This window comes from Mytilus galloprovincialis, chromosome 12 (genome assembly GCF_965363235.1).
Source record: "Mytilus galloprovincialis chromosome 12, xbMytGall1.hap1.1, whole genome shotgun sequence".
Lineage (NCBI taxonomy): Eukaryota > Metazoa > Mollusca > Bivalvia > Mytilida > Mytilidae > Mytilus > Mytilus galloprovincialis.
In genome coordinates this window covers 26,576,795-26,592,565 of record NC_134849.1, presented here as the reverse complement: position 1 = coordinate 26,592,565, position 15,771 = coordinate 26,576,795, and the positions used below count along the sequence as shown (strand labels likewise).

At 33.1% G+C, this 15,771-nt stretch overlaps 1 protein-coding gene across 1 annotated transcript; it reads right to left on the bottom strand.

Moving 5' to 3' along the window:
* Positions 1–6,337: 6,337 nt before the first annotated feature.
* On the bottom strand, positions 6,338–8,755 carry LOC143055276 (uncharacterized). The gene is made up of 4 exons (XM_076228409.1): positions 8,470–8,755; positions 7,946–8,100; positions 7,221–7,362; positions 6,338–6,490 (listed from the first exon to the last, which is right to left on the bottom strand). Exons 1-4 carry the CDS (start codon positions 8,578–8,580, stop codon positions 6,338–6,340), a joined length of 561 nt encoding a protein of 186 aa, XP_076084524.1. The 5' UTR covers positions 8,581–8,755.
* Between the last annotated feature and the right edge of the window lie 7,016 nt (positions 8,756–15,771).

Sequence of the window (15,771 nt, the reverse complement as noted above, 5' to 3'; positions counted from 1 at the left end):
ATTTTTTTTTTTTTTTTCATTTTTGCAGATTGAAAATGAAATATTTAATTTCTATTTGCATTGAAAAAAAAAATTCATATTTTAAACAATGTTCCTCAAATAATTATAGTATATACATCAAAAAGATTAACTGTTGTACACATATAGTAGTTAAATAGCTGTATATTAATATTTTGATTCCCTCTGTTTCTCCAAATCGTTGGGTTGTTTCCTCCTCGTAACTCCAATATAGAAATATATTTTTTGATTGCAATAATTCATTATCTTCATTTTTCCATTAATCACTTATCCAACTCTTTTTTTAGTAGCTGTTATTTGTATGGCTGGTCAGTTGTCATACAGCTATCAAATGATTATACTGATAAACCACAATGTACTGCCCACATGTTCTTATCTTGTATCAGTCAGACACGTTTATAAAACAATTATCATCAAAACTATTAGCAGTGCGATATATATAAATTTGTTTTTCTCCTGTTGTTTTGGAATTTAAGGGAAAAACAGCTGAAATTTTTTAAACAATAAGAAGATTTGTATTGTGCTTCCTTAACATGTTTTTGAGCGCTCATACATTCATAACCATGGATAGTGGTACAACAGCAAAAACACAATCTACACCTATAACAATAAGGGGCACAATAAAGTTTTCCTGTTACTTAATTGCACTTTGAGGTTTTTCTAAGGTGTTATTTTACACATTGACAAATCCCTGGAACCCAAAACGTATACAGCATATGCGTAATTTTGCTACTTAGTCCAGAGCGTACAATTGTATGGTGCCTTTTTCTAATTATCAACGACGTAAAGAAGTGTTGATTTGATTACACAATTGGATACTAGTACTTGGTTTTGTAACCTCATGGTGCGTTGTTAATTCTTCTTTTACATCACAATAATCCAATATCGTCTAAATAAATATCAAAGGTACCAGACTTATAATGTTATACGCCAGACGTGTGTTTTGTCTACATAAGACTCATCAGTGACTCTCAGACCAAAATAGTTATATACTAGGTTGCAGTTTTGTAATTAACTGCTCCATAGGTTTACATGCAATGCAAAACAGTTAAAAACTTTGAAAAAAAAAAATAAAAAATGGTACATAGAAACTTGTTTTTATGTTCATATCATGTATGTACATTGTAGATTAATCGACAAAAAGTGGGTCATGCCACGAAGAATAAAAAGTTACGTATCCCTGAAGTCAAATTTTTTTCTACTTTCTGTTTGCTGTTTTTACTAGGCCCGACCACTTCCAGTAAACATGATATCCTTCCACTTTCCTGGAATGATATCCCCATAAAAATACAAGATTTTTTCTAAATCTATATATATGCTGCAACTCAGCATGAACCGATAATCAAACAGAAAAAATTAGTCCAGAAAAAATTCCGAAAAAATGGACTATTTAATTTCCTTCCATGATTTGACATGCACCAGAAACTGGAGTTTTTGCCATGTTACTGTTTTAATAATAAGCAGGCTTTTTTCCAGGATATTTGAAAGATAGGGCGGGGAATGAAATAGTTCGGCGAGCGGAGCGAGGCGAAATTCTTTTTGGACCTTATCTTTGCAAAAAAACATTCAATCAGTATGAAGTGAACTAATGTAACGGTTCCTGACTTGGAGCATGTATATTGTACAGTTAAAGTGTCAGGGTTTGAAATTTTTTATGCCGAATTATCTCCATTTATTGTCTATGGTATATTAAGATGATTGGATGGATCTTAATTGCACAAGACCAATTACGAGAAATTCAAAATCCTACGGGATAAGGCGTTACTAAACATTTCAATTGTCCTAGATCCTAATTACGTTTGCCTTGGAAGAGGGTCCACGGGGAAGCTCAGAAGCTCATGGGTTTCAACAATTAAGCATCAAATTATGAAGAAGCCAGACTAATAAATATCTCTCTATTTTAGATTAGATTTTGGTTTCATTGAACAACACATATGATACAAGACAAACAAACACTGAAGTATAAAGGTCGTTCGTTCTTAATATATAATGTGGAATACATGATTGAATATAAAAATTGACGTTATTGTACAACAATACTGACTTAAAGCAAGCATGTCACTGTCTAGTTCTGATAGATTGTATATGGTACATTAATAAATATGGTGCTTGAACTTGATGGCAAAACGTAGGCCCGATGATGTCACTTAGGTACTCACGTATGCATATTGAAACAATATGATACTACCAAAAGCTATCCAGATTGGGAGGTAAAAATACTATACCAAATATACAAGTACATGTTCTAAAATTGACAAAGGAAAATGTGAATGTGTCAAAGCGACAACAACCCGACCATAGAGCAGACAACAGCCGAAGGCCACCAATGGGTCTTTAATGTAGAGAGAAACTCCCGCACCCGTAGGTGTCCTTCACCTGGCTCCTTTAAAAATATGTATACTAGTACAGTGAAAATGTACGTCATACTGAACTCCAGATTATACACAAGAAACTAAGGTTAAAAATCATACAAGATTAACAAAGGCCAGAGGCTCCTGACTTGGGATAGGCGCAAAATTGCGGCGGGGTTTAACATGTTTATGAGATCCCAACCCTCACCCTATACCTCTAGCCAACGTAGCAAAGTAAACGCTTAACAATACACACATTAAAATTCAGTTCAGGAGAAGTCCGAGTCCGATGTCAGAAGATGTAGCAAAATAACAAAAAATGACAATACATAAATAACAACAGACTACTAGCAGTTAACTGACATGCCAGACCCCACCGCCAATTAAACTGATAGTATCAATATAACCTTTTAAACCACTGGGATGATGCCACTGCTGGTGGATGTTTCGTACCTGAGGGTATCACCAGCCCAGTAATCAATCTTCATCGTTGACATGAATATCAATTATATGGTCATTTTCTAAATTTCCTGCTATAAAATTTTTTCGAAAAAACTAAGGATTTTCGTATTCCAGAAATAGATTACCTTAGCCGTATTTGGCACAACTTTTTTGAAGTTTGGGCCCTCAATTCTCTTCAACCTTGTACTTGTTTGGTTTTATCACTATTTTGATCTGAGCGTCCCTGAAGAATCTTATCTAAACGAAACGCGCGTCTAACGTACTAAATTATAGTCTTGGTACATTTGATAACTGTTTACTAGTATTAATGTACATTAACGCAAAACTCCGAGACACGGCCGCCGGACTCTCGTTTCCAATGAATGGTTAGAGTAGAATGGAATCATTAGAAGCATTTCACGCTAATTTCATCATGAAGTTTATTGCCCCCTTGAATGTCCCTGTGACTCCGAATAAATATTAAAAGAAATCAGATTTTATGTTTAATTAATGAATATGATAAATTGCCATATTCAATAGCGAGATTACGATATTTTTGTTATCTATTTTTTTTTTTTAAGTGGGGCAAACGCGCATAAGGCACTTACGTGGACACGTCCCTGATAAGTAGAGCTAAGAAGAATTTATGGATGATGACTCATTAATATCTTTAAACAAGAGTGACAAGGCAGGCGTCCCAATTCTCGATCACATTGATTCTGCTGTAAGTGATACCATGCGTTTTTTTTTTAGTTAATTTTCCTGTCAGTTTTGTATTACTTTTAATTGGTTAGTACCTGTTAAGCACTTTCGTCATTTATTTTATCATCTAAACAGTAACATATATCCAGTGCAGTTTTCAACATCTTTCTTTACAGCCTGATTAGTCTTTTTTCCTCTTCCAACCACGTTTGAAAGAGCAAAGTACTAAACTTCTTTGTCATCGCTTATTCTCATCTACCGTGACATTCATTTAATATCTGTCGATTGTATTAACTCATTACAAAAGACTAAATCATTGATTAATGTTCAATAAGATGTATGCAATATTCATTTTATTTGCAGAAGCACTCTAGATAAAAGCCCGAAACACCACTCTGCATAAAGATTTTATCTGCTTTGAGAGTGTTGTGAGTTTGATATTAACCGTTCATGATTTAGAACATTATGTGCTTTACTTGATCACATTATATCAATTTAAAAGTGCATTGAAACTGGTTTTGAAATTACTATCATAATGATCATGGCCATTTCTAGGCAACTAACTTTTAAATGCAGTAGCTTTGCGATATTGATGGCCAATCTTAATGACCCTCCTCGTCCTTTTACGAGTGTGTAGTTCTATTCATGGGCTTAATCTACATCTGCATGACTAAACTAAATGCATTATACTTGTTAATGATAAAACTAGTATACACACATATTGACAAGGATTGTTATTCCAGTATTGTTGTTTAAAACCTGCACAATTACCCCAAATTGTAAAACATCTCGACAAAAGGACAAACAAAAAAGGAGGTATAATTCATGATACATGTACATGTAATACAAAGCCAATAAGAATCATGAAAAATATTTGACAGAAAACTTATCCACCATTACCGAGTTCACCTGAAGGCCGTATGGTGACCTACTATTGTTAGTTTCTGTTTCATTTGGTCTCTTGTGAATTAGCAACAAGACGTCCACATCTTCATTTTTATATTCATAAAGATTAAAAATAGATTTTACAACCTACAATCGCCTTATCTGTATAAATGACAAACAAGTAAACACATGGTTTATATATCTTGACAACTTTCACCATTCCAAAACATCTCATAAAGTTGCACGAGAAATATGTATTTTATTTGTAAAACTTATTTTGCCTTGAAATAAACCTCACCTTTCCGTTAATGAAGAAACTTTTAACAACCGCAACACATGATCATAATTCAATTTCCATTAATCAATTTAAAGAAGTTGGGAACGAAACAATGAAAACATTCAGAGACAAGTTTCCATTGGCTAATATTTTTACATCACAAGTGACGGAAAGTTACTTATTAATCAGTTGTTTACATTTCTATAATATGTACATTTAAGAAATAGAACGAACTAACATAATCGTTAAAAGTTATTATTTTCAACGTTATTTGTCTCTGATTGAGAGATGTCGCATTGCAATTATACCATATTGTCAGTTTTGTTCAATTGATTTCATTCACAACTTCTTTTCAATCTGGATAATAACGATCCTGAAGACAAAAAATTGTCTAGACACATGTTGAAAGAGGGTAAATGTTATCTTTTAGATATGTTTTTGTTCGCTTTTATTGTTTTGAATTGACGAATGCCATACAACATATATTTTTATTTATTGTCTGCAACAATTAAGATATTTGGTAACAGTTTTATTCATTACGTAGTCAGTGAAATTATATGTAGCTTGCCATTGTTTGTAGCATGATGTTTCACCATAGAGACTTTTGGTCCACATTCCCTTTATTTTCCTACCAGTCTCAGGATTAAATATATGATGTGACTGTTGATTGTACGTTAAAAGATCTAAAACAAAGAAATCAAAATCAACGAATTTTATTAGAAATGTTTCTGTTATTATGTATATCGTTAAACATATAAATGCTAGAAGAAATGTATGTTCTAATATTTTAAGTCAACGTAAAGGTAGACACATCCGGTAGCAAAGACAGTTATCACTAAATATTTACATGGTTAAGAAGCAATGTAAAGGTCGAATTAAGACACACATATGCAATTCCTTCTTCGCATGCTCTATCCCTTTTTTTATTACAAACTCAAGACCTTAAATGGTTTTCCTTTTTTTCAAATTGTGACTTGGATTAAAAGTTGTTTAATTGACACTCTTATCGCATCGTCTTATATCTCTCAATCGTTAACATTTGGAAACAAATACAACTTAAACACACGCGGCGCTGTGTAACCGAAATAGGCCTAAAGCATAAGTCAAATTTATATAAGGAAAACTTTACTTGAAGTAGTTGGAAAGCTAGTTTTTTTATTCTTTTGTTTAATTTATCAACGAGTAATTGAAGGATTTAATCCACTATTTTGTAAATAAGAAAATGTCCATACCAAGTTAGGAATATGACAGTTGTTAGCAATTCGTTTGATGTGTTTTATTAAATGATTTTGCCATCTGATTAGGGACTTTCTGTTTATCATTTTCCTCGGAGTTCAGTATTTTTGTGATTTTGCTTTTTGTTGTAAAGCATATCAAAACCGAATCATTGACTACATGCACGTAGTTGATCCTATTCTTTAACATTTACAAATTATGATACCAGCACTTGATACTACTATTGGAATTTAAATATATGTTAACTGTAAAATCAATTCAACAGTATGCATTGTTTGTACGTAGATCCAAAGCTGACATCTTTTTGTTTATAAGGTTTGATGAAGCTTAAGGTTGTTTCTCTTTGATATATTGATGTTCGCGAACATACGTTTATACTAAAACTTTAGCATGCATGTCTAGTAGCGAAAGACAAAAAAGTCGCTAACTACTTACTCTTTGAAGAACTTAAACTGTCGAATGAGTCCATTGACGATCTGTTAGCGTTTGTAGTGCATTGACTCCCTTGGTCTGAACTATTGACTGATTTGTCATCACTACGTTTATTTTTTCTGTTTATTGCAGGAGCAGGGTCTTGCTTCTGCAAAAATGTTTTAAAACATCGAAAACCATACTAGTTGACCTTGTTGCAAAACAGCTTCATTTATTGGTCAAATGTTTACTTTTAAGATAAAATCTAATTTCAACTTAAAGGAAATTAAAAACAAAAATATTTTTTAATATCTTTCAATTACTTATATATTTTGATTTAGTTACACGTATAATGTTGTTTTGTCTTCAACTTTCCTTTCAGTATTTTCTTGTATGCATAAATTTCGTTAGTCTTATTTGAATTAACTTTTTTTGGAACTTTTGTCCTCAACGCTCTTCCACATGTTCCACCTTTTACTTCTTTGGCTTTATAACTATATTGATCCGAGCGTCACTGATAGGTCTTATATAGACGTATCTGTCGTATCAAATTATAAGCTTGTACCTTTGATAACTATGTGTGCTTGCAAATAATGAATGTCGTTTCAGAATGGGACATCAGGAAATTACTATGCAATTGCGTCTACTTAATTTTGATATCTGATAACTAATTTCAATATTCCAAAAAATACCAACTTCTTCATTAAAATGTTACTCGACTTATTTCCGAGTTGACACATTTAAATATTTTAAACTTCACCTGAACTAACTTATTGTTTAAATTTTTCCATCTTTACAATACATTTTAAATCAATCCTTTCTTTCTATAGTCATTGAACGGTACCCTTATTCCTCTTTCCAGGAATACTCATACTTTAGCATTAAATTATTTAACTAACCTCTGACACATTTTTACTTTGATACTTATTCACACTCCAAGGATCGTCTGTCGAAAAAAAATCAGATTTGACTTTAGCTTTTCTTTCCTGTGCAGCCTTTATTCTTTCAGCTTTCTTCTGGGCTTCTGTCCTTTTGTCAATCCTACAACAGACAAAAATAACTGATATTTAATGAATTACTGTGATATGTTTTTTTCTGTTTTTGAAGAAATAAATTCAAAATTTGGGATGCACACAAAAAAGCCCGCTTACCTCGTTTTGAAAAGTGTTCTTCACATTTTTTAGGTTATTTCATATGGATAGAAAAAAACAATAAAGTCAAGTCTTATAATTCAATTCTAAATTCCATTTCAAAAGAGTTGATCATGAACAAAACGTTGATGACGTCGCGATTAAATATGATGTCTATAAGCTGATATACACAAAATTTTTGCAAACCGGAAGCAGTGTTTCATCAAAAATTTAAAAAAACACATACGACTGTAATATCAGACTCCTGTTTAAAACTAAATGTACAGTACACCTCATCTAAGGTTTCATAAAGTCCACCCTGATCACACTTTGAAAGATGTATATACTTATATTAGTCTTATATTATATATTTTCTATATATTTGATCACCGTGTGCTCTGTATGTCAAAATGGAGGTCTGTTTTATATATATACTAGTATTAACAACCATTTGAAAGTTATTTGAGAGTCTCATAAGAGAACTTATTACTTACTCTGCACAAGGTCTGCAATATCTAATGCACAGCTTTGTTATCAGGACAGCATTCATCATCAGAACTATCCCTGCTAATAGGTACCAGTACCCATTGTCAGGGTACGTTTCAGTCTTGAATGGACGTTCAGTAGTTGTTGATGACGTTGTAGTTGTCTAAAAATATAACACATCAATGTGAGAGAATTTCAAAACATTCTTATTTCATGTCGGTTTCAATGAAATTTGAGTTGGTTGACTGTCAATTACACTTATAACCGCGTTTGTACTAACATGAGCAACATGACGGTTGCCTCCTGAGAATCAGGATAGACTTACCCTTCGTAGCACCTTAGATAATCCCAACTTGTTGTGATGGTTCAGTCTTTTGTTTTCTATTTTGTGTGTTGTGTGCTATTGTTTGTGTGGTGGTCTTTTTTCTGTTTAGCCATGGTGTTGTCAGTTTATTTTTAGTTTATATTTTATTGATTGCCTCTTGTATAGATAGTTTTTATGTTTAGAACAATACGTTTCCCTTTTACCTACCTCTGGGAAAATCAGTGACAAGGTAGCATATCCCACAAGTCCTCCACCATCAGTTGCACTTAAAGTCAAGATCACTGTCTGGCCGTAATTAAAGGATGCAGAAATATCCATGGCCACAGTTATTGTCCCATTTTCATCGATATTGAAATAGCTATTCCCTAAACCTGATTGATCCAAGCCGTAGGTTATTGTATTCCAAGTTTCTGTAATGTCTCCATCCGATGCCGATACATTTATTAGTATCGTTCCAATATCTTCCGTTGGAAATAAGAATACATTGTAGTAATCTCGCTCAAATATCGGTGTAAAATCATTTGTGTCTGCTATGTTTATAGTTAAAATGCTGTATCTGTCAAACCTCCTGGATCTGTTACGGTGACATTGCATTCAGTGACCGGTGGATGACCAATATCAGAATCAAAATCGCCGCCAAAATAAACATCGCCTGTACTTTCGTCCATTTCAAAATATGTTGTATTATATCCATTACAGTCCAAGGTGTATCTTAAAGTTTCATTTTCTGGATCTGATGCATCAATATTAGGTGATGACAGAAGTGTTTCTCCCTGGAATTGAAATTGTCCAAATTATATTGTATAGATATTCCGAATCATATGACTATTTGGACCATACGCGTATGGTCATGGCCATATGCGTATACTCATATGGTCCGACCGTACGCGTATGGTCGGACCATATGAGTAAATACTCGTTTGGTGATATTTACTTCCACACGGTGCCATAGCTTTTTTGCATTTTCACGTCTTGGTTGTGCACGATCCTTTTCAGTTACACTTTTCAAAGTTGCTTGCGAGTGAACAGTTAAACGTCTTAGTAGCTGTGTACCGTGATACCGAGGTCTATGGTCATTCCAATGTGTCTACGGTTTTAAGAAGCTCTAGATCTCAAATATAGTAACATGACTGCAGTACACAATATTCACAAGACAACATAAATAAACTACGGTTCTTGCCGATGAATTCTTGTATAACAGTTCATTATAGAAATTTTTGGAAGTCATCTTTTAAAGTCGACATATTGCCATTTACTAGTACTCGTAGTAACAAATCGGTAATGACCATCGGTATAAAATGTGTTTATTATAGTTTTGATTAGTGAGTAACATTAACTATGTGAAACTGCTTATTTTTAATCAGTTTATCTTTTTATTATAATAGTATAATACAATGACCGATATGATAGCATATTTTTAATGACGTGAAAACGAGAACGGTCATACCATATGAAGAGTTTAAAAGTATTAAAAGTAAACATGAAACACACTGTTAACTACCCGACCATACGCGTATGGTCGGACCATATGAGTATATACCCATATGGTCATGACCATACGCATATGGTCCAAATATTCATATGGTACGGAACATAGACATACTCATACAGTTAACCAATCAATGTATCTTGAATATCTTTTAATATATGATACTACGTTACTTGACTTTTACAGTAATAAAGATCTGATTCAAGTGACGAAAACATAGCTGTTTATCCGTTGTGGGTTTTGTTCATTGTTGAAAGCCGTACGATGACCTATAGTTTTTAAGTCCAGTGTCTGTATCGTATGGTCTTTTGTGGAGAGTTGTCTCATTGGCAATCATACGGCATCTTCTTATTTATATAATTGCTGCTGATAATATATATAAAAAAAAATACTGGATATACTATTGTAAACGCATGAGGAATCTATGTTAACATTCACATTACAATAATATTTATTCTCTTTTAAAATGTGTGAAGACCGCAAAAGTAGCTTTTTTGCTTCGCGAATTAGCAATTATTGCATCTGTGTTCTCGTAAAATATTTTCTAGAGATTGTTGTGCCTATCTTTATTATTTGCCCAATCCATATAGATTTCCTGTAAGTCATCTTACAAATACAGTGATCTTTGTGGTTTATTTACTGCATCGCTATCAACACTAAGGTTGTGAGTTCCAGCACGTGACATGTTGCAGGTGCGTTCGACTCAAATTTTAATTGATTACGATTGGCAGTTTTTCTATAGTATGTTGGTGGTTCTCTCTCACCGCTCCGGTTTTCTCCCCGCAAATAAAAACTGGCCGCAAAGATATAGCTACATGTATGAGTCCAGAAAATCAATCAATCTGATAAATATATTGATAAAGCCCATGGCGAGTAATGTTTGTATTGCTTATTTTCTGACATTGATATTGTTTATATTTGATGTCTTTGTCTCTTATGCAATTCGATATCATATCGCATCTGCTATTCTTGATTTACAGTTATAGCAGCATTAACAATGATAAAAGTGACACTCAAACTGATTCCTGAGTTCCTTAATATTACAGTGTGCTGCAAGCTTTTAGGTAACACGATACCGAATGACGTTACGCCATGAGTTATCGTTCCTGACGTTATAGAATAACGTTCACACATATAAGCCAATGCAGCGGGTTTTGTGTGGCATTTTTAACGGTAACTTTCCCTAGATGCAGAGTGCCGAGAGTTTGATGCAATACGTAGCGGTTATTTGACATAGATTGTTTTATCGTTTTCCGGCAATCAGTCTGCTCATTGTTAATCTTTAAAAAGTATAACTTTACTTTTTAAATATTCTGTTTCTTTGATATTTAAGCATCTGTACGATTTATCTATATATGTTCTTATGCATAACAAACACAGTTTTATCACTTTATTTTTCTTCTTGGTATAGATATAGGAAGATGTGGTGTGGGTGCCAATGAGACAGCTCTCCATCCAAATAACAATTTATAAAAGTAAACCTTGGTTTATTTTTGCAATAAGTACTTATTCACGCCGTATCTCCATGAAATTTTGTTTTGAAAGTAGAAATCTAATTTATAGAAGCTTAGGATGATGTGTGAAAAAACGGGGAATTTTACAACTATTAATTCGTTTTAAAATGGTCATCAAAAACACCGCTCGGACAAAATTGAAATTTATTTGGATGAGAATACGGATATAATTAGGGGGAAAAGCCGATACAAGCAGACGTTGAAAATCATACAGAAAATAGTTTGTTTGTACGGAATGTAAAACAGTGGTTATTTAGCCGAATAACTTTTCCTGTGTTTCATGTGTAAACAGTCTCTGAAATTCATTGGTCTATACATAGTAAATTCGATATAGTTTTGGAAATATTTTAAAATACAGTGCCAGCTTTGTAATCGTATAAACTACGTCTACCCAGGACGGACAGCAACATCGGAATGAAGCTTTAGAAAGTTAACGAAGGCTGAGAAATACATGGGCACTTGATTTGGCAGAAATAAAATAACAAAATTCAGGTTCCGTTACAGTCACAATAAAGCCAGCCCCGAGTATCCACTTGCGTCTACAAACGCAAGTTGAAAGTTGAGGCTGGCTGTAGTCAGACCGGTTCCGTGTTCCCTGATTCCGTTATAATTTTTTCTCGAAATTTACATGCAAACGGCTGACTTTTTATTATTCAAACGGCAAGAGACTGTTAAAAAGCTAGATCTTGAAATCATTTAGATTTTATAATCGTGTTAATTTACGCTTGCATGGGTATTCGGTGTTTTTTTAGTTTTGAGTTGGAAATAATGTACATGTACAAGTTGGGGGACAAAACGACTGAAAGAAAATTAACAAAGTTACCTTTTAGGGCTCTGAGGGCCATATTGCTCGCATACTAGGCGTTGGAAAAGGCCCGGAAAGTTTCTTTCTTAAAATTAGTTTTTAGAACAAGTATACAAGTATATATATACATGTATAGCGTCAGTTAAAATTTTCCCGACCATCATCGCGGATGCCCTGCCTCTATTGCAAAACCTACCTATTGTATTTATTGTTAATTTGTTCTCGTCCTGAACATGCATGAAATATTTTCCACTGGACGTTAACCAACCAATAAGCAAAGCAATCAATCCTACAATTTACATCCGTCACTTGGAACTTTAGTTGTTAAAATTTAAATCATTGCCTCTAATTTTTTCAAAAAATTCGACAAAGTTTATACGCAGACCGCGAGGAAGACCAAAATTGAACAGTTACGCAAAACTAAATATCTACGTTACCGCTTGCTGATTTTGGAAGTGGGGTAACATGAGACTTTATTTGTAAAAGTACAAGTACAAATAAAAAAAAAATTGTGTACATGTACATGTTATTTGTACAAAAGTTGGCTGATAGAATGATAAATGGAGATATGTGATATGCAATTTATAAGATAGCAACAGCTGGGCATTAATTAACTGACATCAACACCTTGCAGACATCAAGAAATTCGTGACTAATGCTAATTGGAATAGTATCTTTACACTTCTTATTTGTAGTTTTAGTAAACGTTGGAAAATTTTGAGTATGTGTAGTATAATTGTCACAGTAACATTTCAGTCTCTTGGTAAATATTAGTTTAAGTCTTTAAACTTTTGCTCTTCTCTAGAAAATTTAAATCATTATGAAATATAAGGAGATGCGGTAAAATTTCCAATTAATCAACTTTCCACCAAAGACGAAATGACGGAAATGCTATCCTTCTTACATTGCTACTACATTTCAGATCTCCAAATTACCATTCCATTATATGAACTGCATATTCAAAAATATGTATTGTCACCAAATTACTTATAGAGCACGTATCATCATATTGTTTTACATTTGTCCGTTCGACCGTTAAACCCGCACTTAGTATATATAGGGTTAATTCGGCTAATTATTTAGGACTACAGTAGTTTTGCTTCAGCTTTAAAACTATGTACCTGGTGTTACTACTCATATTATAGGTGCGCATATCGTCTGGAGTTTCTTTTTTGTTTCATGACAGGTTGCTGGATTAGGCATTTTGATAAAATACAAAGGCACAGAGAGTACAGATTCCGGCTTACATCTGATACAGGTTGAATTTCAAGCTGGAACTTCTAAATTTCGCAGTTGTTTTACTAATATAAAGAATGCATATATGATCTCAAGCTTTGTTATGTAAATAATTTTTCACAAATGACAGAATGTTGAAATTTGTGAAATTTTGCATACAGTTTGCTTACCCGAATAATTCAGTCCCTCACCGTAATCGATCTCTCCTACTTACTTAATGTAGTAAGCGGAATATAACACCTGAATTATTCGGGTTAACAGTTTGCAAGGTTTGTCCGACTTGCTGAGCAAACAAGTAACACATTTACACCACGCAGAGTACACTATACTACATGTATTGTATGTACCAAGTCAAGAATATGACAGCTGTTTATCAATCTTTTGATGTTTTTCAGCTTTTGATTTCGTCATTTGATAAGGGATTTTTTCGTTTTGATTTGTTCTTGGAGTTTTGTTATTTTTATTTTTTAGAATGTATTTTATCATGATCATTATTTTTCCTCATAATTTTCACAAATAACAGAATGTTTAATCTTTTTTGACTGGTGCATTAAATGTGTATTTTATAAACAACTGTTTTAAAAATTGTATTGTATCGTCCCGAACATGCATGAACTATTTGCCACTGAACGTTAAACAACCATCAAACCGAGCAATTAAAAAACTGTTAAATGAATCAATTTAAAAAAATACTATATTTCTGCATCATTGGATGCAGTGATGATACCACCATTGTCTAATACGATGGAGTTAAAAATCAGTAATTCGGATGAATCTCACGTGAAATGTTTCATTTAATTTTCACGTAAACTTAACAAAAATCTGAAGGTATTTTTTATAGTTTTTAATCAAATTTTAGAACAAAGATATTATTTAAATAATTTTATTTCAAATATTTACGTGAATTTAACGTGTACAAAATTCCGGTGATTTATGCATGAACTATTATCATAAGATTCACATGGAACCTGTTCACGCAAGTTTCAAGTATGTGCTCGTTTGATGTGAAAATCGGACGACATTGATATTAAATCATATGAGTGAAATTCCATATGCAGGACGAAATAAAATTATATCTGATTCAGTAGAATTTTATATTGCATTACTAGGAACTTTACGACAGTCGACAGGGGAAATGAAAATAAAATATACTCATTCAGATCCCGACACATATTTTTTTCTCCATTTCTCTGAGAAGGAATAACGTTATATTCCGTACACCATAACGTCACACGTTTTTGGTCAAATTCTAGGCCTATCGATCAACTTTGAAGCCATTTATTTCAAAAACAAGGATATTGAAATATGAGTTTCTATACGTGTATGGATCCACTATGCAATCCTGGATATTATGTTTACTTAGCTTTTTTATTTTCTCCGTATATAAGAAAATAGCCATCCATTCGAAAATCTAAAAAGGTAAGCCGAAAAAAAGGCATTTCCCCTATATACCTAAGTAAATTTGTCGCCAAAATTGACGTTTTCCTATGAAAATTACAAAAAAAAAAAAAAATGGTGACCCCCATGTTTTATTACATATTCCGATGTAGCTCGATTCAAAGAACACGTATGCCAAAAATTTTGGAAATCGGGAGATATGCCATTCGGTATCGTGTTACCTTAAATCAATGTAAATTTCCCAAATCTCAGTAGTAACAAATCCTCCTCCTTGTTGTCCGGTGTTAATAAATCTCAATTAAAATACGACGTCCATGTATGTTTCGCTAAAATAAACTCCTATAACAGGGAATTGCTGCATACACAATAATTGCTATAGCATGGTCAAAATGAAAAAGAACAGAAATCAACACTGCATAAGATTTTTGTTCTGTCAAAATCACAAATTGGTTTGTTAAAACGGTGTGTCTATGTGACTTAACTCATAAGCAACATGGCATGTGTGTATTAGATCTGTAATTACCTTAAGGAATGGATGTGCAAGTCGGAATTACAATGACATATCATTAAATGTACAAATTATACTGCATTTCGAACATTGATATTTCTTCGGTGATGCTTGGGGACACAATATTTGAAAATCCAAATATTATTAAAAAGTAAAAGAGCTGATTAAACCAAACTATAAAGAGTATATCTAGCTAAAGCCGGTCAATGTATCAGAGATTTTCACGAGGGTAAAACGTTCCTTAATCTATAATAATTTCCAAAATTTTGTACAAGAAAATTTCAATAACACAATATCCGTATATGTATGCCAGTACAGAAGTTCTGGCTTCTGGGCTGGTGATATCTTCGGGACCTAACTGTTTATCGACTTAGTGAAGCAACACCATAATGTTTTTGCGATTTCTGTTGCGTTTTTTTGTGGCATACGTCAATACTTTAGCTAGGATTTAAAAACACGAAAACTATTTACACAATAATACCGTCTGAAGAGACAAGATATATTTACAGTACTATTTAGGGATTGTAACTCATTTACAAGACAAGGACGTCACATGCCA

Excerpts from the sequence above, each read along its gene's own strand:
- LOC143055276 (XM_076228409.1), bottom strand. The coding sequence starts at position 8,580 with ATGGATATTTCTGCATCCTTTAATTACGGCCAGACAGTGATCTTGACT. Across the intron at positions 8,101-8,469 it reads TGTCACTGATTTTCCCAGAG|ACAACTACAACGTCATCAAC; the intron begins GTAGGTAAAAGG and ends TTATATTTTTAG. Across the intron at positions 7,363-7,945 it reads TATTGCAGACCTTGTGCAGA|GATTGACAAAAGGACAGAAG; the intron begins GTAAGTAATAAG and ends TGTCTGTTGTAG.